Source organism: Haliotis asinina, chromosome 8 (genome assembly GCF_037392515.1).
Source record: "Haliotis asinina isolate JCU_RB_2024 chromosome 8, JCU_Hal_asi_v2, whole genome shotgun sequence".
Classification (NCBI taxonomy): domain Eukaryota; kingdom Metazoa; phylum Mollusca; class Gastropoda; order Lepetellida; family Haliotidae; genus Haliotis; species Haliotis asinina.
Genome location: NC_090287.1, coordinates 40,336,484 through 40,360,753, shown reverse-complemented (window position 1 = coordinate 40,360,753; position 24,270 = coordinate 40,336,484). Strand labels below are relative to the sequence as shown.

Genomic DNA, 24,270 nt, shown 5'->3' with positions numbered 1-24,270 from the left:
TCGCCCCAGGACATACCTGTGTCTTCACAAATTCAAGAGAGAAGTTGAGCAAAGACTACGGACAGATACTTGTATGACACCTTTTTGTGTCAATAAACAGCGAGAGTATGACGGCACCTTGCCGTACGGAATTATAATGCTAACCTTGCAGAAGAACCAAGCGTGTGTATAGACAAATTTCCTTCACTTGCACTATTTCGTCCAGCTCGCTATTTCCATGAGCATGTGTCGACAGAAATAGTGTATTATTGAAAACCCATTACGGTTACAGTCTTACAATAAAATCCACCTGAGAAATAATCTTCATTTTGAGTCTTCATCATGTAGGGAACTACCACAATCATAAACCAATATTAAAAAGGGATTGAAAAAACATAATAGTACCTACTAATACAACGGCTTTTGCAAATGGAACGAGTACTGCGTCACAATGATATGATGTTCTGATTGCTGACAAGGCGATCGATATTCGAACTCGTACATAAACATTGATAGTATGTGTAGTAGTATCCAACTACCAATGAATACTAAGTCTACCGTTACAATAGTATGACAGATTTTTCTGGAGACATTCTAGCCCTGTAAATAGAAAGTAATAAGAACATAAATGTGTTAAAATTGGTAATTAGGAAAGTCAAATCGCATAATTTGCTCATGATGATACAGTGCTATTAGATGGGACAGAAAAAAGTCTATACATAGTGCAATGAAAACCTATGCTAGATGACCTAGATAGCATCTAAAAGTAGGTCTAGGTACAAAGTATGCAAAGAGAATGTGTTCGTGCGTGTGTGTGTGTGTGTGTGTGTGTGTGTGTGTGTGTGTGTGTGTGTGTGTGTGTGTGTGTGTGTGTGTGTGTGTGTGTGTGTGTGTGTGTTCGACACAAAATTGCCCAGTGCCACGCATGTGAAACCTAGTGGTACCATCATATGAAATCTTGTATCATGCCAGTCAGATACACAACTAGGGACCTTCCATTCACCGGGCAGACGCTCGCTCAGCTAAACCATAAATTTATGGATCACGTATTGATGGCATGAATGTAATTATACAAAAGTTAACACACCGTTTTTAGTTTCAACAAAATCTGTGTATGTGCCATCGAATGCAGATTGTGTAGTCGACTTTTTGTAAGGCAGACGTCGAGTCACAGGAATATTAATATGCAGTGTTATATAACCCACACTTGTCCATACAGTCGTAGGCACCCGTGAACGGCCACCTCCTTGTGGTGGGTGCTGGGTAACATTAAGAGCCGTTCACCCCCGTTGTGGACCCGGAAGGATATTTGGTCTACCAACCCGTTTGCCGTGGGTTGCGGTCCTGTGTCGGTAGAGGGAGGCAGCCTGGTGGTTGAGGACAATAGGTGTCTGCAACCGTGTTGCTATTGCCTTTGACAATTTATCTTTTTAAGTCTTGGCGCATTTTTTGGACCTTCTTTATTTCAACTTTCATGTTTTTGCCTAGAGTCGTATGCCCAGAAGGCGGTTGCACATGGGCCAATCTGGTGGAATGATTACACATTTAATTTTTCTGCTGGAGTATATCATCCGGGTATCATTGGTGCTGCAAGCTGGTGATCCGTTTGTTTTTAGCATTGTCCTTGTGATACTCCGTGTCGGGTGGGGAGCTCGGATGATGAAACAATTATAAGCTGGCTATGGCCTACCAAACTCCCTCGAAAAGGATCAAACGACAAATTGACAATGACAATGAAGAGAATGAATCCACTGGAACAGACAATTGGCCATGTTTCCTTGTTCTAGACCTGTTGACAAAACTCCACTCAAGTTGAATCATTTTATTATTTCTAAGGGGATATATGGCATTGCAGGCGAAAAAAGCAGGCCGCAAACTTTGGCTGTCAAGCAGACCTGACTTGGGTTGCTCTGACTTTTGCTCTTGAGCAAGCTCATGACACAGCAGCGGGTGATGGCAATATTCATTATCAGCTGCTGAAACACTTGACTGAACCATGTCTGGTCTCACTTTTAGATATATTTGACAAAATATGGACATCTGGAAACTTTCCTTCTTCATAACGTAATGTCATTGTAATTACAATACCCAAACCTGGTAAGGATCATACTGGTCCTTCTTATTACAGACCAATATCTTTAATCAGCTGTGTCTGTAAGACCACGGAGCGAATGGTAAATAACAGATTAATTTGGTATCATTACAAATATTCAATGTGGTTTTTGAAAGAATAGAAGTACCATTGATATTTTGGTACATTTAGAATCCTTTGTAAATATGCTATAGTAAATAAACAACATGCAGTATCGATATTCTTTCATCTTCAGAAAGCATACGATACCACCTGGAAGCATGGCATTTTAAAGGATTTATATGATTTGGGGTTGAGAGGTCCTTTACCTCATTTACTCACAGTTTTTAACCGACAGATAGTTTCATGTCCGAGAGGGTTCAACCCGACCATTATAATCAGGATCAGGGTGTTCCACAAGGGAGTATTTTAGTATTAAGATCAACAGTTTATCCAAGGTTTTAAACGAGTCCATTGACGGATCGCTTTTTGTGGGTGATTTTAATATTTCTTGTCACGGTAAAAATACAGTTGTGTTTAAACAAAATAAATAAATGGTGTCTTGAAATCGGCTTTACATTTTCTTAGTCCAAAACTAATTGTATACACTTTTGTAGAAAATATAAGCCGCATAAGGACCCTGAGCTATCTTTAAATGGCACTCCCATCAAAGTTGTAAAGGAGGCCAAGTTCTTGGGTGTACGTTTTTATTCTCATTTAACCCTCTTATCACACATTAAATCTCTTAAAGCCGAATGCCAGAAGGCACTAGATTTGTTGAAACTTGTTTCCAACTCAAAGTGGGGAGGGGATCAAACTACCCTCTTAAGACTTTGTCGTGGGTCTTTCAGAACTTCACCTATTGACAGTCTCTACGTTGAGACCGATGAACCATCTTTGACACAGCGTCGTATAAAATTGCCTTTACAATACATTACTAAATTATATTCTAATGAGTCTACCCATGCCTATAACTGCGTGTTCAATCCGCTTTATGAGGATTTGTATAACAAGTCTTCTCTTGCTCCACTTCTAGGGCACAGAATTAAACCATTTATTTCTTCTGCCAGCATTGAGCTGGAAAGTATATCGCCTTCCCGTCTTTTATCTTCTCCTCCTTGGCAACTGGTTAGGCCACAAGTTGACCTAACATTAACATCATTTATAAAATCAGAAACAAATGACTTACAGTATAAACAAGAATATAATCGATTAAAACACAATTATAACAATTACAAATCCTTATTCACAGATGGGTCCCAGGACGGTGCAGTAGCTTGTGCCACTGTCATTGGATCCAGAACAATATCTTCTAGACTACCAGATAGCAGCTCTATTTTCACAGCTAAGACTAACGCCATATTAAACGGCTCTTAAATATATTCAAAGACACCCTACACATAAACACTACATAATCTATTCGCACGCTCTTTCTTGTCTTCAGGCGATGAAAAATTTGTCATGTAAACATTCACTTTTAATAGAAATTATTGAACTGTATAATGATCATGCTACTGGCCAGTACGACATCGGGTTTTTTTTGTTTTGTGTTTTTTTTGGTTACCTAGCCACGTAGGCATTTCTGGTAACACAATGGCCGACCTTGCCGCCAGGGCAGCACTCAACAAATCTGTGACGCCATTTCTTATTCCATACTCTGATTACAAAGCTAGCATTAGATCTGATACAGAAGAAGTGGGACACCCAGGTAGGTATAAATAAATTATATGAAATAAAACCGTATATTGGTTATACGTACTTGGGTTGTCAGTTCCGATTTGAAGAGGTTATTTTACAACGATGTCGTATTGGCCACACAAGGTATACACATAAATATTTGCTTAAAGGTGTGGATCCCCCGTTTGTATCCCTTGTGATGAAAGAATCACAGTCAAGTATATCACAAGAGATCAGTATTTTAATTCACAAACTATAAAGGATATTTTTAATAACACAAGTTCGCATTTAATCATTGCATTTTTAAAAGAATTAGATTCATTAACTGAATTGTAAATAGATAAATAGTTTATTATTGGAAGTGTAAATTCATAATATAACTGTGCTTGTTAGTGGCTGTATCCTCAAAGGGGGTTGAAGTACTGTAAAACTAATGTCCTCCTGAGAGGGTACGTAAGTCCACAAACATTCAAAGTAAATTCAAACTTTCCACGTTTTTAATCGTAGAATAAGTGTCTTTTTATTGTATGGCTAGATTGCCCAAATTGCTGACGACTGAGGGATGATATAAATACAGTTAGGGTCCATGCAGGTAGCAAAAGTACTGTAAGTCCCCATGGCCCTTAGTATGGTGATCTACCTTCGGTTGTTACCAATCTATAGCCCAGTTTTTTATTGTGCTGTCCTCTATAGGTAAATTGTTTTAGGTATAGTTACTAGTTTTGCATTCTTTTCTGTGATATTCTAGTTGCTTTACTCTTGACCGGTTTTGATAATACACATGTATTCCATTTCAGTGTTTTGTTCCCGTCACGATGTGGCTGAAATATTGCCGATGTGACGTTAAATATTAACTCACTCACTCACTCATACAGGTGTATATAACAACCTGGCAGAACAAGCTAAACCTTTCTACGACCATCTCGTAATTAATGTCCACATGTTCGTAAATAATGCCCAGTGATACTTTCGCCACTCTTTCCTCTTAAGATAAATAGAATCTGTTCCCGCAGATAATTGGTTATTCCTTCGGGTTTTTATTTCATATTTAGAAAGCTAAGGTCTCCTTGGACTACGTTTTGTACGACTAGGACATTTGCACTGGAAAACATGATTATGTACATGACAGTACGCTCTGTCATGGCAACGTTCTGTGTGCTAAGTAGAATATATTTCAACTTTATAGATCGATATTCAGTGCTGTCCCATTACGATATAACATTTCTCCTCTGTCCTAAATATTATATGAGCTATCTTTCTGTGTGTGACCACTTCAGAGCCATTGATCCATTAGATCAAACTGTGAAAATATCACCGAAGTTCCAGTCGGTATACCAGATGTTCCGATTGCCATCAGTGGACGCGCGAGGTTTGTCGATAGTTTGAGGAAGCAAAAGCGAAATTAAGTTTCTGTGCTGTAGGCTGAAGGGTATTTGTGTACAAGCTCTTGTCGGTAGGGCGCCTTGGTAAGACATGTTTTAACAACTGCCACTAACTGGAACTGGGTCGCGTATCTACCAAGGGCGAATAACGATCCCCCGACTCTTTAATGGGGAATATTTGGTGATAAGGCGTTATGGACATTGATGTCTGCTAATGTCAAGAAATGTTGCATATACGTTCGAAACATTATTTTTATTGACGCCTTGGACTATCAAGAAGTTTATCATAGCCTCATTTGATATCCTTTAAGTAGCGAGAAACAGCATATTTTCACCATAAACTTTAGTCATTCCTCAAAATCGTTTTCTGTTATATTCTTTGTTAAAATAGTAAGTGTTCATCAACCCAATGCAATGGATGACGAATAAAGCGAGGCTTTAGCGGGGTTCTAAGTTACAAAAACGTGCACAAAATTCGTCTTGAAGGGAAAAGAAAGAATAAATGTGAATGTAAGCAAAACATGCTGTCAAATCATTATTTAGCTGCAAACAACATTCGCTAAGAACTGCAAACGTCAATACCGGTATCAAACACCACTGAATGAGTATTCATAGTTTAAGTTCTCACACACTGGTGAATACCTTGTCTTCACGTTATCGTGTCTACATATGATTTTAGGTATACAGTGTGGTAAAGACTAAGCCTGATGAATGGTTCAAGTAACTACCAAACTAGATTACTGGAGGAAGCAGTGTCGGTCAGATGTCCTCGAGCTAAGGATACATTCAGGCTTAAGAAGTCACTTCCGAAATTGAACTTCATGTGAACGCTTCGTGATTTTCACTACTCAGCGTTACTCATCGACTACCGTTAATCTCTGGGCTATTGCTTTGTAATCGGAAACCTTCCTGCCCAATTAATCCACATTGAAGAAAGACTCAACAGTGATGGCGTTGTATATTGGCTGTTACCTCCATAAGGAGGTATACCCACTGTAACTTAAAATCAATCCTTGTTTATTACATGACTTTTCACTATGCACGCGTAGAAAGGGTCATTTTTTTCAATCATTACTGTGAACTCTGTTCGGTGAGGGCAGTTTCTGAAGCTTCAAATGTACATCAGTAGACATGCGCACATAGACCCATACGTCGTGATTCCGAATCTCAAATGTATTCTTGGTGTATCAGTTATATTACTGTACACTGCTCACGATCTTTAGTTTCACACAAAGAGAATGGCATCTTGTCTCAGACCTTTTCTCCCATATGAAACTGAGTCCACAATGTGACTTAAATACATACAACACGGATAAATCCAATCTGTACTAAATGTCACTGTTTAAAAATATCAATACGTACCATCAATAGGTGTTGTAGTGCATGTGATTTTGATGAAAAACAATAACAAATGAAGTAATGTCCGTGTGTATGTACATCCATGAACGGACCGGCCCGTACTGAGATCAACGCCAATATTTACACATAGACCACGACAGTCGACATGATCCCTTGTCTTGGGTTGCGTATCACAAAGCAAACATGGATCGAAGAACTGTTCCTGTACCCGGGCGTTTCTCCAAAATGAGATGTTGGAATTTTGGCGTATGAATGAGACAGGAACATGAATACGCACTGATCCACTCAGGACTTTGTCTGTACTGTTGGTTCAAACGAAGTTCATGTCTTACTTGCCTAAGTCTCTAGAAGTAATTGTTAGGAACTGTTTGTATCTTTTTGAAATGCACAGACAAAATACATTCAACACAACCCAATGTGCTCAAGACTGAAAAACACAGAATGTGTTTTATTTGTTTGCGATTTGCGTGTGTGTGTGTGTGTGTGTGTGTGTGTGTGTGTGTGTGTGTGTGTGTGTGTGTGTGTGTGTGTGTGTGTGTGTGTGTGTGTGTGTGTGTGTGCGTATGGCATGTGTTTGTTTATCTTGTTGATGAACTTGACGATTAGGACCCTTGCGTAGTTCCTGAGGGTGACTTTGGGCAGAAGTACTCAGACATGAACCTGGTATGTATATATTTTGACAAAGTGTATGTAATGACAGTCTGTCTTGGAATGAGATGATGTAAAAGAAGTTGTCTAAGATCATCTCGCACATGCCAAGAATGGGTTTAGTATGCAAATAGAAATCACAGACAAGCCTCTACCAGAGGCACAGTCCTTTATGTGATTCAAAGTTATAGCCTATGTCTGTAAGCCACGATCAAACAGTGGCGATACCAATAGATCTCATGTGGCGAGCCACTGACACAACAAATGTGTGTTTTTTTAACTGTTATCAGGTATAATGCACTCGGTCAGCATGTCTAAGCAGTTTCATAGACCAAAGACTTTTTACAAGTTTTTTAAAGAGTGGTTACTTTCTGGCCAGGATTGGTGGTGCTGTATTAAGCAATAATAACTCACTTTCGTCGCAAAGTTTGAACAAGCTTTCTTGTCTAAGCAGACCTTCTGAACATACTGAATCTGAACATTCTTATCGTGACATGCTTTATTCGCCGTCTGTACTTGACTTTCGAATATCAGAAAAAACAGTTCTTTGGACTAGTTGTCTGTCGATCTCCGAATTTGCAACATGTTTACATGTTGGGTGTCTCGCCAGTTCATTTGATGTCAGTCATGAGATATTACTTCTTGATGTGTGTGCATCTAGATTGCGACACAGGACGGTTATATGTTTCTTCAAAGTATATCTTCTTTTGAAAATGAAGATCAAACACATCACCAGACTATGAACAGCCACGAATGAATAGTATTTTGTACCAGAATGAATAGCATTTTGAACCGGAATGAATAGCATATTGAACCGGAATGAATATGTGCAAACAACAATCATGCTGTTTTCATGGAATGTGGTGCTATTCCTCACATCTGACCTAATTCACGTCAACAGTTCTACACATCTAACCTATGATGATCCGGGTTAGTATTGACCTTCAGCATCCCATGCCTGTTGTAAGGGGCGACTTAACGGGTACTGCTGAGTGGTTCGCAGACTTGGCAGATCCATATGATCGTATCCCGTTTGTGTAGATCAATGCTCATAATGTCACTCACTGGATTGTCTAGTAGAAACTCGATTTTAACAGACGGTGAATATTCACAGAGCTGGAATATGGCTGTGTAAGACGGCAAAGGACAGAAACACTTTCTCATTTACTTTACAGAAGCAATTTCGATCTGAAGTTCAGATTGTCCTCCTTACAGCGTGCGTAAGTCCGAAACCATTCGGTGTAAAGTTAAGTTTTCCAGGTTTTTAATCGTAGTATTTTTGTTATTATAAAGTATGGCTAATTCTCTGAATAAAAGCCAATAGCAGAGGGGATGGTGTAAATCCGACTAGGGTCCATGCTTGTAGCAAAAGTAATGTAAGTTTCCATGGTCCCTAGTATGGTGATCTACTTTCAGTTGTTGGCAGTCTGTAGCCCATTTATATTTTCCCTGTAGTTAAAATGTTTCAGGTTTAATTACTAGTCTTAAATAGATATCGGTGATAAACCAGTGGTTTTACAGTTCTTCGCCAACAGGGTTTTATTTTCTAATTTACATGTTATCGTCTCGATATGGCAGCAACATTGCTGACGTGACGATTAATGTCAACTCACTCACACACTGAGTTCAGCTTTGGTTCTTCACGGTTGAACAGAAAACAAAAGTTAGCTATGTTCATTCTTTTTTATCTCTGACAATATAATAAGAGCAAACAGACTACATGTAATATTCCGTGAGTAACAGTGCGGATTTCACAGCACATTAACTAACATATTCAATATTTCAAAATATACACATAGTAACTTTAGTGATGAGGTGAACTATGTCTGTACAATGTGTGTTTTAGACTGGACTTAGGAGACATTCTAACATTTACTATTGTCATATATCAGTATGTATTTACACCAAGCAGACTGGGATCCTTTGTGAAAACTAAGCACCGTGAATGGATGTACATCAACATATATATGTAACACATTAGTATGTATACATGTTTATAAATAACAATGTAGATGCATTGTACAAAGATCAGAGGGCACGGTACATATGCGTACAAACAAATACACGTAACGGACTTGGACAAATGAACACATACAACGAATGAGGCATATACAGAGAAATTATTAAATGCTTCGCATGGATTCGATTAGTGTGTCTCACAGTCCCTGAACAGCATTTTGTCTCTACTGCCTAGCCCTCTCTGCAATGCTAAAGCCTTAATGAAGCAAATCCGGATTTCCCCTGAGTCAGTATATTCCAACTCACTGGAGCTTCTTTTCAAGCTAATTGGATTAATTTGTCACAATCAAAATTACACATATACTACATATGTGTATTCTTGTTATAAAATGGATGGAAATGTAACCAAAACGTGGAAATAAAAACGTTATATATATCCTATTACTGTCAGATCGACGATACGTGTGCATGTACACAAATAAAGAGATAGTGTGTACGCATTTCCATAGTGTGGAGGTCGGCGCCAGAGAATAATCAGTCCCAAATGTGTGATATTAGGCGTAAGAGGTAATATAAGGGGACACATCATGGAACATTGGAAGTGAGTGAAAACACCAGATGTTCGCACTACGTTTGAATATATCCTGCTCTAGCGGCAGCATCTATCACTCATACAGTTGCCATGTAGACGTTTGCTGCCAAAGTCTCCGCAGCATTACTCCTGCAAGGCGACAGTGGCTTGTAAAACAATTTATTCTTGTTCACACAATCCACTGGAACATTACATTAATTTTGAGTTACTTTTGATTCCGTGGACGTCCTTGTTTCCGTATAGAGATTCTATAATGAAAGAAACGTTAAAGAATTTTAATAATTTTGTTCGTTTTTGAACGAAGTCACATCCGAAATGCATGTGTGTTTTATTTGTGCGTATACTAAGGAATGTGACGAATATTGATTATGGCATGATTCATAACAAACAGTCGATAAGAAAAAATGAAAAGATATTTTTTTTCTAATGAAAGAAAATAATATGTTCTGTTCCAAGATGTCAGTGGTACAGAAAAGAAGGGAACTGGAAGAAATATTTTCAAAACGGCTACATCATGACAACAGTGAAGTTTCGGGCTTGATACAATCAATTGACAAGATACGAATATGATAGGGCAATTCGATATATTGAATGACAAACAAACAATAAACAATGACTAATAAATGAGTGAAAGAATGCAAAAAGGTGTGAGATTATATTGACATAAGCTCAAGTGTTGATTTAAATATATCTATTACAAAAACCGACACAGATAACGATTCAAATAACTCCAAGACTGTATGTTTCTCAACAAAACAAATACATTAGCAAAACAAACAGTAAGAACTAATTCGTGTAAATCATATTATATTATGCACTCTCACCTGAATTTGATGGGACGGTGTGCGTATCAATATCGATTTGTATTCCTTCAGTTAGATTTCATCATCGATAACCAGATCTCCATAATGTAACTTCTCGGTACATGTTAGAAATTTCGCCAATACTTTGAATGTTAGAATTTTAACGGATGTCTCGTCTGTAAAGTACCCAGTGCCTTAGAATGCTCAATAGAATATACTGGCTTAAAGTATTTTTGTATTTGAGAAATATAAGGAAATAATAATCCTTGCTTTGTAGAACCAACCCAAACATATTCAGTGATTTGGCATCATATACATAGCTTAACAAGAGCACATGCGCATATATTTGCCTATGCAGTTGAATTGTCATATCAAAACCCATGTGTAAAACGCAAATATATAATGCATATATACAAAAAGGACAACGTATATAGGCAACTTGACATGTGTATAATTACAATTCTGTAAACCATATGACCTAAACCACCATTTCGATTGAAATGACCAAATGTCTTACTTCCTAAACCCATGGCAACTTCCGTGTCATACAGTTAACCTGCACTCCATTTAGAGTTTGCTCTGTCTAAAATCCCAGATAAAACACGTATACAGGCCTCAAGCAACGAGCGTGCGTCATGTTCTGTTGAATCAATACTGTTGCCATGTTGTCAAATCAAAGCCACTTGACATGTGCTTTGTCATGAGTTTTGGCAGGTCCTTTGCGAAAGGAAACCTTTTAAAACATTTCTATTTAGGCGAAGTCTAATCAATGACGGCAGGTTCCTTGTTTTACACAATCGTGTATTGCAACCTAAAGCTAGGCAATGTGTATTCATAGTTAGGGAACTGTATGCAATATACAATTACTTGTTAAAATAACGAGCCACCATAATCGGTACACAATACCACACCTTGCCACGAGTATTGGGCAGTCTTTACACTGTATGCAGTCATATGCAGACATGGTCAACAGGCATACCTGGACAACTGTCACGAGTGAACTTCATGTATTTTGGCACAGTGTGACATAGGGATAACATTATGGCTGTAATCCTTAAATGAAATGAACAACTGACAGGTGCAGTATGTGACAGGATGTGCTTCTCGGTGGTTCCCACCAATCTTTGCTATGTACACCATGACTAACAAGGCGTCATGAAACTGACATGTCCTCATTGAAGTCCCTGTCCGGATTTTCCATGCCTCTCTTCATTTGGACACTGATGTAGATGTACACCTTTCTCCACGCCTCCGATACCTCTTTCGTGTACTTTTCAGCTAGCACCACTCCTAGACCATGGTTGAGGGAAGGCCAAAGCCTCTGCAACACAAACATTGATATTAGATTCAGATGGATACACACCGATTCCGAGTGATGCAAAAACATATCTGTACAAGAAGGCCTTTCAAAAGTCTGCACGAGACAATATGACTTCCTTCAGGACACCCTAACCTATTCGTGAACACTATTCCATAGTGATGGATGGAACTGTACAATAGATTCTGCATTTATCAGGCTTGTAATATGATGATGGAAGTGAAAAAGGATAACACTCCTCAGATGTTTGAGGAAATTATTCTATGTATACTCAGTGGTCATGATAGAACAGAACACGTTTTCCACATTCTGTTAAACCTCCTAGTTACCAAATTACTGTAACATATGATAAACTTGGGGTTATACTTTCTAAGTAAAGTCATGAGATCTACAAGTATTTTTCAAAATATTCGATGAGTTTGGCCATTTTACTCCATTTCACTGATTTGTCGTATTGCTGTGATAGACATTAGGCCTGATTAAATATATGATTATATATATATATGTAACACCCCTTACATGTTACTCACTAGTTATGTTAGACCGTAGGAATAGTTGCACGCACATGTACACCTGTGCACACATATCACTGTAACCACGGAAGGTAAACTGATATCTACTAGCATATATACTACCGACATATATCAAATTCTAAAATACTTCTGTGAAAGATCAAAGGCGTCGACAATACTTTATCAGACGATAATGTGCACTTTTTTGCATTACGTTACAATGAGTTAGCGTCACTGCGCCATTCCAGCCTGCCCCCTCGTACTCGAACGTAACCTTAGTAACCGGACGCTAGCCTTACACAAAATAAAGATGGCGTTTCCGCTTCGACTGTCAATCGGAGAAAAGTTGTGTCTCTGAATGGATGGTGGAATTCTATTTTCTCAACAGAAATATGGGTAGAAAAATTTGTTATCGAAAACACGACATAGACTTTGATGATAGCGATGATGAAATGCTACTCAGCGTTCCGGAGACTGAACTGACACGTAGATCTGAGAGTATGATTACTGGCATTGGCAATGGTCGCTTCGCAAGTGCCAACGAACATCGACTGTATATATGTTATTTATTTCCGTAAAAAAATCATAATAATATAAATCTATCTTCAATCAAACACTGTTGGCACTTGTCAGTACTACCTACCTGACATGTTTCGAGTCTCATGTCTTTTTCCTCAGTAATTCGTATCACATAGACTAGAATCTAACAAAACACACGTACTATTTCAGATTGGCTCCTATAAAACAACCTCCCCTGGCCCGTTGATTCTGAGATGCGCTCGGTTCAAGAACCTAACTCCATTTTCCGAGGAATTTAAGCTGAAGTCCGGACTTAAGCTGGAAAAGAGTATTCATACTCTGCTATGACTTCCATCCGTGCTTCTGTAAATAGGCACATCACATCCCCTCCATTCGAGCGTCAAATAAACATTATGCATGACAAAGAATTTATGACATCAAACCATGTTTTCAAAGGAGTTGCCAAAGAGATGAAGCGAGCCGGCAAGGATGTAACCCGCAACCACGAGGCCATTTCACATGGAGATTTAGACAAACTGTATTCAAGTGCCACACTATCAAATCAATCCCCCGTTAGTCTGGTCAGAAAAGTCTGGTTTGAAGTAACCCTTCATTTTGCAGTCGTGGAGTTGAAGATCTTCGAGATCTGCGCCACGATTCTTTTGGGTTTACAGATGATGCTGGGGGTACATATTTCCATATGGTATACAATGAGGCATAAAACTCATCATGGCATAGACAGTCGCGAAAAGACTAAACAACCAAGGATGTATGAGACAAGGATACGAACTGCCCCGTACAAAGCCTCTGTCTGCACGGCCAAAAAAGAAATCCATCAAATATTTCTTTCTTTCAGCGTCCTTTATCAAAGCCTACCCGTGATCGTTGGTATTCCCAGCAATCCATGGGAGACAGTACTCTTAAAACAATGATGTCAACAATCTCCAAAGCAGCGTGTTTATCACAAACGTACACAAACCACTGTGTCCGCGCTACAGCAGCTAAAACGTTGTCCGAGGCCGGTGTTGGTGCGCTGGGAATTATGCCAGTTACTGGTCACATAAACGAACAGCCATTAAAAAGTTACATATCAACACCCTCAGTTGCACAGCGAAGGGCTTTCAGTAATATACTCCAGTCCAACAACACGCCTGCTAATGCACTGCCTCCGCCATCTTCTTCGTACGATCAGGTCGCTTCACGTCAGGTTACCTCGCCCCAGATCGATTCGAGTCAGTTGTCACTGCAAACTGCATACAGTGCACTTCATTTCATGGTGTGCAGTTGCTCCAGTCAGCAAATATATCTGGTGGACATATTACCATCAACTTTTTCGACGGAAAGCACGCCTTAACTTGACTCACAGGCAAACTGTAGCGCAAATGGCGTTGCGCAGCATAGAGAATATGACAAGTCTTCTTCCATGCGAGCTGTGAAGTACCCAGTGAAGTAATGGGTGTATACCTCTGATGGTGGCGAGATTTTATTTGACATGAAAGATATTTTTCGAACCGAAGCGAGGCCAACCTTTGCTCGCATCGCGCGCCCGTAAGAAGACTGCTCATTTTCTCTATGCTGCGCCACCCATTTGCGCTACAGTTTACCTGTACTTGACTCGACACAGTCCCGTGTCAACATTCGTGGTATGTCATCTTGACCCAGATGTACTGATTAAAAGTATGTTAGAACTACAATGGCAACCATAATGTTACCCCGTTGGGTTTACGAAAATCACAAACGTATTTGAAACATTAAATATGTCTGATTTGAATGTAAACAATACTGAAACGTGTTCTCGTTCGTTTCATCGGAAGAGTGTGCCTTAACATAGGGGGTCTGACACATCAGGAGAAAAGCCTGTCAGTTACGCCGGAACATGGATGGTACATTTATGTCTTCCACAACATCGTTCTTTTATATTTTTTTTATTTAGTGTGTGTGTGTGTGTGTGTGTGTGTGTGTGTGTGTGTGTGTGTGTGTGTGTGTGTGTGTGTGTGTGTGACTGACATTGATCGTCGGTAAGTATTAAACATGGCATCTTATAAAAGAAATACAGTTCGTTCTACCACCATGTATAGTGTAATAAAGCACACTTTCGCCCTCAACGTTTATAACGTTAAAGCACTCAAGTGTAGCCACTTACTACAGTCAACTGTTCTAAACTAGATTTTCCAAAACATTCCATTCTGTTTAACATGAACTGATGTATTGTAAAACAAAGTTATAACGCTGAAAAAGGTAAGTTCGTAAATGATTAAAATAAGTGAAAATTGGCAATTTTAACACACCTTTACGCCAAAATGCTGCTGTTCACATGCACGGTATCCGCACATGCAATTTAGCAGTTTAATGCATGATCCTCCTTCAATTCTTGTGCATAAAGGTGCAGTTGGTTCCCACAAGTTAGTGGAGAAATTCATTTTCTATGTGCCCATACATGCATACTAAACACTTCGTGAGGCTAAACTTTTGATTAGTAGTATATTAGTATGAACATTCGACATTTTGTAGGATGGTGCATTAACATAGCAGCTAAAGGCGTTCGTTCGTCACGCCGAGGATCCGGGTTCGATTCCTAAAATGGGTACAGTATGTGAAGCCCATGTCTGATGTACGCCACCGCGATATTGCAAAAAATAAACATTGCAATAAAAAAAGCGGTGTGAAGCAATACTCAATCTTTCTTGTTTAAAAAGATTGCTTCTTGTCTCGAATCTTCTCCATCAGCATATTCAGTTACATCAAAAGAAATATTTTTCTTCAACAGCGGTCTATTTTCTGTTGCGTGGCTTTCGTTTAACACATTATGTTTTCTCAGGATGTCGTATTCCCGACACTGCCTAAATCAACGTCAAAAAGCGCAATTACAGAAGAATATTAGTTTCTTCACACCGTTCTAATGGTTGAAACTCATACGATTGGGATGGAGAAAAACAGAGTGATATATATAAGAAAACGGTATTAGGCTCGATTATTCTAGTCTTGTGTGGAGCATACCCTGTCTGGTAAATATTATTGTTCAATCTTTAATATCATCAGCGTCATACCACCTTCTTTTCTAATACACAGCGCCCCTAGCGACAGAACTGAGATAGAGAGGGTAATTTGGACACTACAGAGGTTATTTACATCTTGAAAGAATAGGGGATGTTTTTATTTCCAACGTCATGTCCCCACACGTCCTTTGGTGTTTCAGCATCAACTCCTCCAGCAACAGCCGCCAGAGACACTTACCAAAACTCGGAATAGAGATAATATTATCCCCTAGACTGACTAGAATGGATATAAATACCCTTGTTAGACTGCGCTTCTGGCAGAGGGATGGGTACAAAATAGGCTGGGGACTTGAAATCAATGAGAGACTTTTCCTGGGAGGATCTTGTTTGGTTCGACCGAATATTTTTTCGCTGAAGTTAACACATTTAGTAGTTAACATATTTGGTCAAAAGGCGTCTGTTTCCAGAATTAGGAACAGCGCCTTTGGATAAACGCATTAAGACACAGGACAGGATCTGATTAAGTTCAAAGACAGGTGGTTCACTAGTTGAAGGACATAACGTTTTCTTCCAACGGGAATCTTGCCCAAATTCTTCGATTTGTAATTACACTAACCCTTGTCTGTGAGTGGATGCGCGAGTGAGTGAATGCACTCGGCAATATTTCAGCAATATTCAAGCCTCACGACGGAGGCACCAGAAATGAGCTTCACACATTGTAACCATACAGGGAATCGAAGCCGGGCCTTCGGCGTGACGAGCGACCGCTTTAATAGCTAAGCTACCCCCATCGTCCTCTAATTGTGCTCTGTGAACAAGACTACAAGGACCTACGTGCACGGAGTGAAAGTAGTAAAGAGCATTCGGTTTAACATATATTGAAATATTTATTGGATCGCAGCAAGCACATTTCATATTAATAAGCTTTTAAGTGTATGTATTTCAATGCAGGTCATATCAGACGTCATTCTTGTTAATGATTATGACAAATTTCAACAAATCAATGCGTCAACTGAGTCGTATATACGTGTTACAAATTCCGTTCATTTTCAAAATGACTTTACACAAACTGAGAAATACATACACTCAACACAAAAAAAGAAGCTTCATGTGTGTGGGATGCTTGTGGATAAATCTTTTTGTTGTTGTTTAATGACCGTAAACTGACCGGGTGAGGCACTGAGATGTCCTTGCTGCACACTCCACAGTCAACAGTAGCTCGAGTCGTTTCGTATTTCACGGGGATTAAAAACCTGTATTGGTGCTGGTACCACCACCCCTCACTCACTGGGGGTTCAAGATCATTCTGTACCTGTTCAGTGGGACTGAGGTCAGGTGATCTCGATGGTCGCATTTTGCAGGAAACTTCTGCGGGTGTACTTGTTACCAGCGTAGACGTCCATTACGGTTTACGTACGTCAGAATTAGCCATATCATAAGATCTTCGGGCATGAAGATGGACAGCGAGCATGCGGTATCGTAGGGTTTGACAAGTTACTTCACCCCCAACACAGCGCGATACTGTTTGACTTTGCGGTTGTAAGACGACTACGCGAATGACGTAGCCCAATTTAATTGTCTTCTCCAAATGACGTCACACATGGCCGTCCAGACCTGGGATGATCAGATGTCGTACTGTTTGATGCACGTGTCCGTAGTTTGTGATTTTGTCTGTCTACTGCATCTCAGGGTAAGCAGTCACAGCAGACTGGCCAGACGGGCCAGATGTTCGCGTTCAACATTTGTAAGCCGGGGCATAGAAACTGTGGATCTGTTAAAGATTGTTAACACGGGATACTTTCTAATAACCAGCACATTCTGAACAGGTGTTGGTGGTTAGGCACATGAGATTGTGTCCAATTGACGCACACGCTCAGGGTTGTGTTTTCACGAAATAGCGTGCTGCATCCACCCCGCCTAGTTTGCGACGGTTACAATGGGCAGATGCGTCAGGTAAGGCCTGTCCGTCAAGGAATTAACCCATATCAACTACCTAGTACTACACATTTTCAATATAATTCATTTCCCAAAGCGTGAAGTTTTTGGGTTCAGCATATTTACTTGAGCGGACTATATCTTCCAGTTGGAAATGGCTTTCAATACGACCTTTTTCCATTCATACATCATCTGTAAATGTGTACAATTTACTTGACAGTTGCCAACTCGTGTTCCATTATCCAACATCTGCACGCTATATTGGTTATAAGAAATGCTTGAACGAAGAATTCAAACATGACATTCACTAACAAATCCCTGGAACTAAAAGTCACGATCATTGGTGTTCAACAGTGATGACTGTATATTATCGATTTTGCAGAAGACTAAGCAAAGAGCAAATTGATAGCAATCTAATATATCTCCAAATGACCCGTGCTGACCACATTCTCTGCCGGCCCTGTTATTACTGCATAATTTTGCCGCAATCTGAACGTATCCTCGAAGCGTGGATGACGGCTAATTTAAAGTGAGATGAAGTTAGAGGAACAACTAATTTTCCCGGGAGGGCATTTCTATCGTTGATTAGTTTCAGCATAAACGCTTTGCTCGCCTTCGTGGTGAAGTGCTGTATTATGGAGCTTCTGGAGTGAACATCCTTGGGGAAACGGTTGGTACTTCAGAAGAGAAGGCGCGTTGTGTGCGATATCTCATGTCGACACGTCTTCAAACTTAATGTAGACGATTACGTTAAAAGGAATATCTGGTATTGAACACTGAATACTTGTGGATCTGCAGTTTGTAAGGACACTGTCAAATATTGCGCTTGTTGTGACATACATGTCAATTTGAAATTGATTTTCTATCGTTAGGCTTCTAATGAAATATCAAATAATTTAAGGCGAGTGACGGGGACATCGGTTTCCTTCAACCTGGAGTAGGACCAATGCCTAAGGCAACAGCGTGCCATGCACAGTGCGGTAATGATGTCAAGAGTGTTTGTTCTTGATCCCCTTAAAGAAATCAGAACAGCCTCAGTCCCTTTTTTATAAGTACATTGCAAGTGAGCCAGCACTGAGTACCACCTGCAATTACATTGGTATCTGTCTTTCTGCAATTTATGCGTATGTGCGTGCGTGTGTAAGTTCTTCTACGTTTCTTTTCTTTAAAAAATGTTCGCTTGAGAAGAACAATTCCACGTCAGCTTTCATAACATGTTTGATTGCAGAACATGTTTCATTTCCCTAAACGTTGGTCTTTCCTCTCTTTGTAATGAATTGCGATTATTAGATGTTGAGTTAATGCACATCGTGTAAAGCTCCAGTCGGCAATTTTAGAAACAAAAGGACGGTGAATACATCTGCACCGATAAACGTTCTTATGGTTCACATAACCGTTCTGGAACACGTAGGATACTGGGCATCTATGCCATCCTGATATCGCTACGGGGGTTAGATTGAATAAAATTAGACATGCAATCGGAGGTAAATTATAAGTTGGGGCATGGAGATTTCAGTCCAGCAATCTCGTTAATAACAATGTAAATCTATCAACGCCTAGTTTAGATTCTAATTGAAATGATTCGAGAACGTAAACAAAGGTAAATTAGAGCAACCTTATTGTTTTTTTCTGATAATACAATGTAGAAAGAAAACACTTCAGGCTTGATTTCTAATGATGTCGTCATTTTCACGGATTGGGGAAATAAGTGTCATTAATCAGGTGCCAAATTGTGGTAATTATCGGATATGACCGTCAGAAGATCGATGACTAGCTATTATCATTCCGCGAAAAACTGTCGCGGAAGCACAGCATTATTTTAGCGAAAAGGTGATATGACAATTGGTGCCATTTGTTTGTTTGCACATTAAAAGATAACCCATTTATTTATAAGAACAAGTCAGAATTATGTCTTATAATTTGTGAAGACGCGAAAATAATTAAGATATATGTTTTGATAAAATGATTTTCTGCTACATTGATCATCATTGAAGATACAGCTTCATAGATACATTGACAGGTGGTTTCTACTGTTCGTTAGCAATCCTTTATCTGCAATATGGAAAACATCAAATATATACATGTAAATCATTATTCGAATATATATTAGTATGTACGGGGAGCGGAGGGGATTATAGGGTTCGATCGTCACACGGGTCGTGACGAGCACATTAATATTACTAAAATGTCCTTATGTTACATTTTCGGTGTTGGATTCTCTTTCCTTGCTAAATGTAAACAACATAACTATAAACTATAACTATACCATAAAGCCCAAACTTTGGTCAAAACGTCGTAGATGGTGGTGACAAGATGGTGGACAGTACAAGGACGTTTCAAACTTTGCCGCAACAGTAACCACAATTGTCTGATTTTTATACCATACTTTTCATCTTGTATTCCACCTGGCCATGGTTGCACCATTATGTAATACTGATGTACAAAAACATTCTCTTGATATTCTCAAATTGCACATTAAACTCTGTTACACGGCTTTTGTCAGTGAGGTTTCTGTTGAAATCATTGCTTCTTAAACGAGTTTATTTAACAATAGACACATCTAATTATGAAACAGTATTTTGTTCTGTATTTGGATTTAGTCGCTGACTTGATTGATGTAATGAACAGATATTCCCTCTTGTGGTTCTACGCTTTGTTAGTATATCTCAATAACGCCAAACTATACAAGAACACCCTGACTTTCATAGAACATAACTGACCTTTTCTTTAGATTATTATGGGGGAGGGGGAGCGGTTTGATGATAACCTGGTGGTTAAAGCGTGCGTTCAGCGTACATCTGAACTCCCGCAGTCACCCTTTATTTTTTATTGGTGTCAGTATCAATAACATTCGTATTTTCCTTTAAGCCAGGAACTGTGTGTCTTCCCTACAAAGACGTATGCGCGTAATGATATCAAACGTGAATACCGGGACCCGTGATTGCGACGTTTCGATACAGATTCTTTTAACGTTGTCAAGCAGGAATGATACGGATTCCTTTAACGTTGTCAAGCAGGAATGATACGGATTCTTTTAACGTTGTCAAGCAGGAATGATACAGATTCTTTTAACGTTGTCAAGCAGGAATGATACAGATTCTTTTAACGTTGTCAAGCAGGAATGATGCATGAAATGATGATTTCATGCATCATTCCTGCTTGACAACGACACAAGAATCTGTATCTCAACGTCGCAATCACGCAATAAAGAAATTGTTATCCATAACAATTTGTCCTATTTGTACACCTCAACTTCTAAAATGCCACTCAAACAAGGCACGAATGTCTTGTTCACAATATAGAACATAATATGCCCCCCGGAGCATACCTTATTACTGGTGAATGCAATTCACGAGAAGGCATGACAGATACTGTTCGACTGTAGAGTCTGAAGTGAGAAACACATCACTGGGACATGCATAATTAAGATTCGTACAGTATTTCATTCTGCAGACAATGCGTGAGGGGACATCCGCTTGAGATCACTACAAGCTTCCTTTTGTGCCTGCCTCAAGCTACTTAATTACAGAAGCAATGTGATACAATTAAAGCCCCAAGCTGTAGTGGGACACGGACGGGACTGGACAGTCAGCATATCCCAATCGGACATTGACGTCCACACACGTCTTAATAACCGACTTGAAGGTCACACTCAAATCAGAGTATCTCCCAAGGGCGCCATCATAAGATTGGATCGAGAGCACATATGTCTAAGATTGTGGAGGGTACATAATGTAAGCGAGTCAGTTTGTGTGTGTAATAACGAACTTGTTTGTATGTCAGGCATTTGGGGCATCGTTCTTTTTTCCATTCTAAACGGAAACAGATACTAGTATACCATTTACCAGGGCCTAGATTTTCGAAGCTGTCTTAGCGCTAAGATAGTCGTAAGTTCATGTTAATATATAGCATTTACGGCTATCTTAGCGCTAAGAGAGTTTCGAAAATCTAGGCCCATAGAGGTAAATGTTTCCAAACATTTTGCTACACATTTTGTATAGATAGGGATGTATTTTTCAAAGGATTTCTTATTTATGTTCAGATAATGTTTGTTTATGTTTTGGGCTGTGTATTGTGATTAAGTTTGATCATTTCCACAATAGAAGGTAATATGATAGCGATGTTCCCAGATAATTGTAGTGGAAAACTAATAAAACTGAACTTTTGGAGTTTTTATCAATGTTTTAACAGCATTTGCATCACGTTTGTTATGTTGATATTAGTCATGTCGGTGGTCAAGCTGAAGCAGTGCGTCAGTGCTGTATAGAGGTGCACAATGAAGCGCCGTGAAATTAGACGCATTTTCAGTACAAACATTTCCAATTGACTAGTGGAAAATTCCAAAGTACTCGTCGAATTCATGGAGTTGTCATGATCCGCCATCATTGAGGTCAGTTGGAACTAGTTCTCACCATAAGATTTGGTGGTGCGCGGTGAAGCGGCCTTAAAATCAGCTGAGCGTCAATCCAGAATTGATACCGTCTGATTTTTCTAAACAGGGAGTCAGAAGTTTGTATTTCCTTGATTCATGATAGAATATATGATCATGAGCTATGCCGATCCATTATTTCCCACAGCATCTACATTTTATTCTTTTTTCACCCGGATGATATATTTTGTTAACATTTTCAATCTAAGGTCATGGTCCCTTGCGTGGTGATCTACCTTCTGTTGTTTGTGAGCCTGTTTTTATATTGTATTGCCCAAGTTGAGCTGTAGTGTTAACTTTACACCTTTGTTTAGTCTAACTGTGATATTCTAGTTCTTTCGCTGCCTTTTGCAATCAGGTTTATATATTACACACATGCCACATACGTTCTCTTGACGATATGGCTGAAATATTGCCAGTGTGACGTTAAATCCTAATTCACTCACTCACTCAGTCTAAAATAAGGTTATCACAGTAAAGTAATGGGGACTATTCATGGGAACCCATGACAAATATAGCAAATATGACACATGGGTTGTCAACGGGATGCACTGTGCTATCCCATAAACCTAAACACACTCACTCAAATTTTCTATTTTAATTTAACTCGTAAGTTCCTAAGCCACCCGTTGAACCCGTATCATTACTATTTTCTCCAACTTGTTATATCCTTATATTCCTTTTTACTACCTGTGGAGTCCGGCCCAGCAGATACCCAAAAGTTTTTAATACTTCTTAAGAATGGCATGATTAGAATATATGGCAACACTTACAAAAAACTGGGCGGCATCTCAGGTTAAAAGGCGTATTTCTATAGGAGGGCTGGTATCTTTGACACACATGTACAGCAACTCTCACCCTTCCAAAGACGTTATGTTGTGGGGCAGATGTAAAACCCAGTGGTTAAAGTGCTCCCTCGCCCCACCGTCACGATTCCCACATGGGTACATTGCGTGAAGCCCACTTCTTGTGTCCCCCGCCGTGATATGATGTTATCTGAATAGTGATACTATAGCCAGTTCACTCACTCAATCTCATGAGAACTGTTCATGTGAGATGCGAACATGACACATACTACCCATCAACAGTTTAGCCACATTTAATTTATTTAATAATGTGTGTGGATAGAACGGTAGGTAGATAGGTAGATAGATAGATAGATAGAGATGTGTGTGCAGAAGAATTGAAGGATCAGGCATAAAATTACTGGAAAGCATGTGCAAAGATCGTTTTGCGTTTTGGTGTAAATATTTGTTTGGAATTTGCCAATTTTCACTGATTTTCATCATTCAATGAACTCATGACAATAATCATTTCAACGTTACAAACTGTTTTCACAATACATCAGTTCATGTGCTAAGAGTACCGTTAAACAAAATGAAATATTTTGCGAAATTTAGTTAAGAGCAGTTGACTGAAGTACGTGGCTACTTCAAACACTAGTGAATCTAAACTTTTAACGGGTAGAATATGAACGATCGTACCTGTGAAAAAACAGAGTCTGTATATCACAACATCGACGCCTTTGTTTCTTTTGATATTTTGTTTACGATAGTGACAGCCCACTACGTTGACACTAACAATGACAAGTACACCTCTCTGCTAGAATGACATGGTCACTTGGTATAGAGTATACAATGCGAACACACAGGAAACATTTCCAGCATTCTCAGTTCCAGTCTTCAGCAAACAGTACATGTTAATGAGACATAACCTTGTAGATCAAACTCCATGTTTCCTTCAACAGTCTGCCAAGGATTAAATTGTAAACAAAAGAAAGAATCCTAAATGGCGGTATCAAGGGACTGCCATTGACTGTTCAACGTCATGCAGATGACATATGCACTGTCTCCTGGTATTATTTAATGTCATGTTACAAATGTTAATCCCTTTGTATGCTAAACAGCTGAATACGATTTTCTTTGTACTCTGCGTGCCTTTGTGAAGGATTATACAGATTACGCAGATTTTATCAAGGGAATTGTTTTCGAATAAAATCAGTGTAACAGGATGTTTTGATCTTACTGTAACACTTTTATGTCTGGAGTATTATAACTGAAACCTTTATAGAACGGACTCTGTAAATAATGG

The 24,270-nt window shown here is 39.2% G+C and overlaps 1 protein-coding gene across 1 annotated transcript in view; it reads right to left on the bottom strand.

The window, feature by feature from the left end:
- Window positions 1-8,811: 8,811 nt before the first annotated feature.
- LOC137294229 (neuroglobin-like) overlaps window positions 8,812-24,270 on the bottom strand; it is a 77,724-nt gene continuing 62,265 nt past the window's right edge. Inside the window, exon 3 of the mRNA XM_067825225.1 lies at window positions 8,812-11,791. Within this exon, the coding sequence (XP_067681326.1) occupies window positions 11,624-11,791 (168 nt within the window). The 3' untranslated portion in view covers window positions 8,812-11,623. The remainder of the gene's footprint in view (window positions 11,792-24,270) is intronic.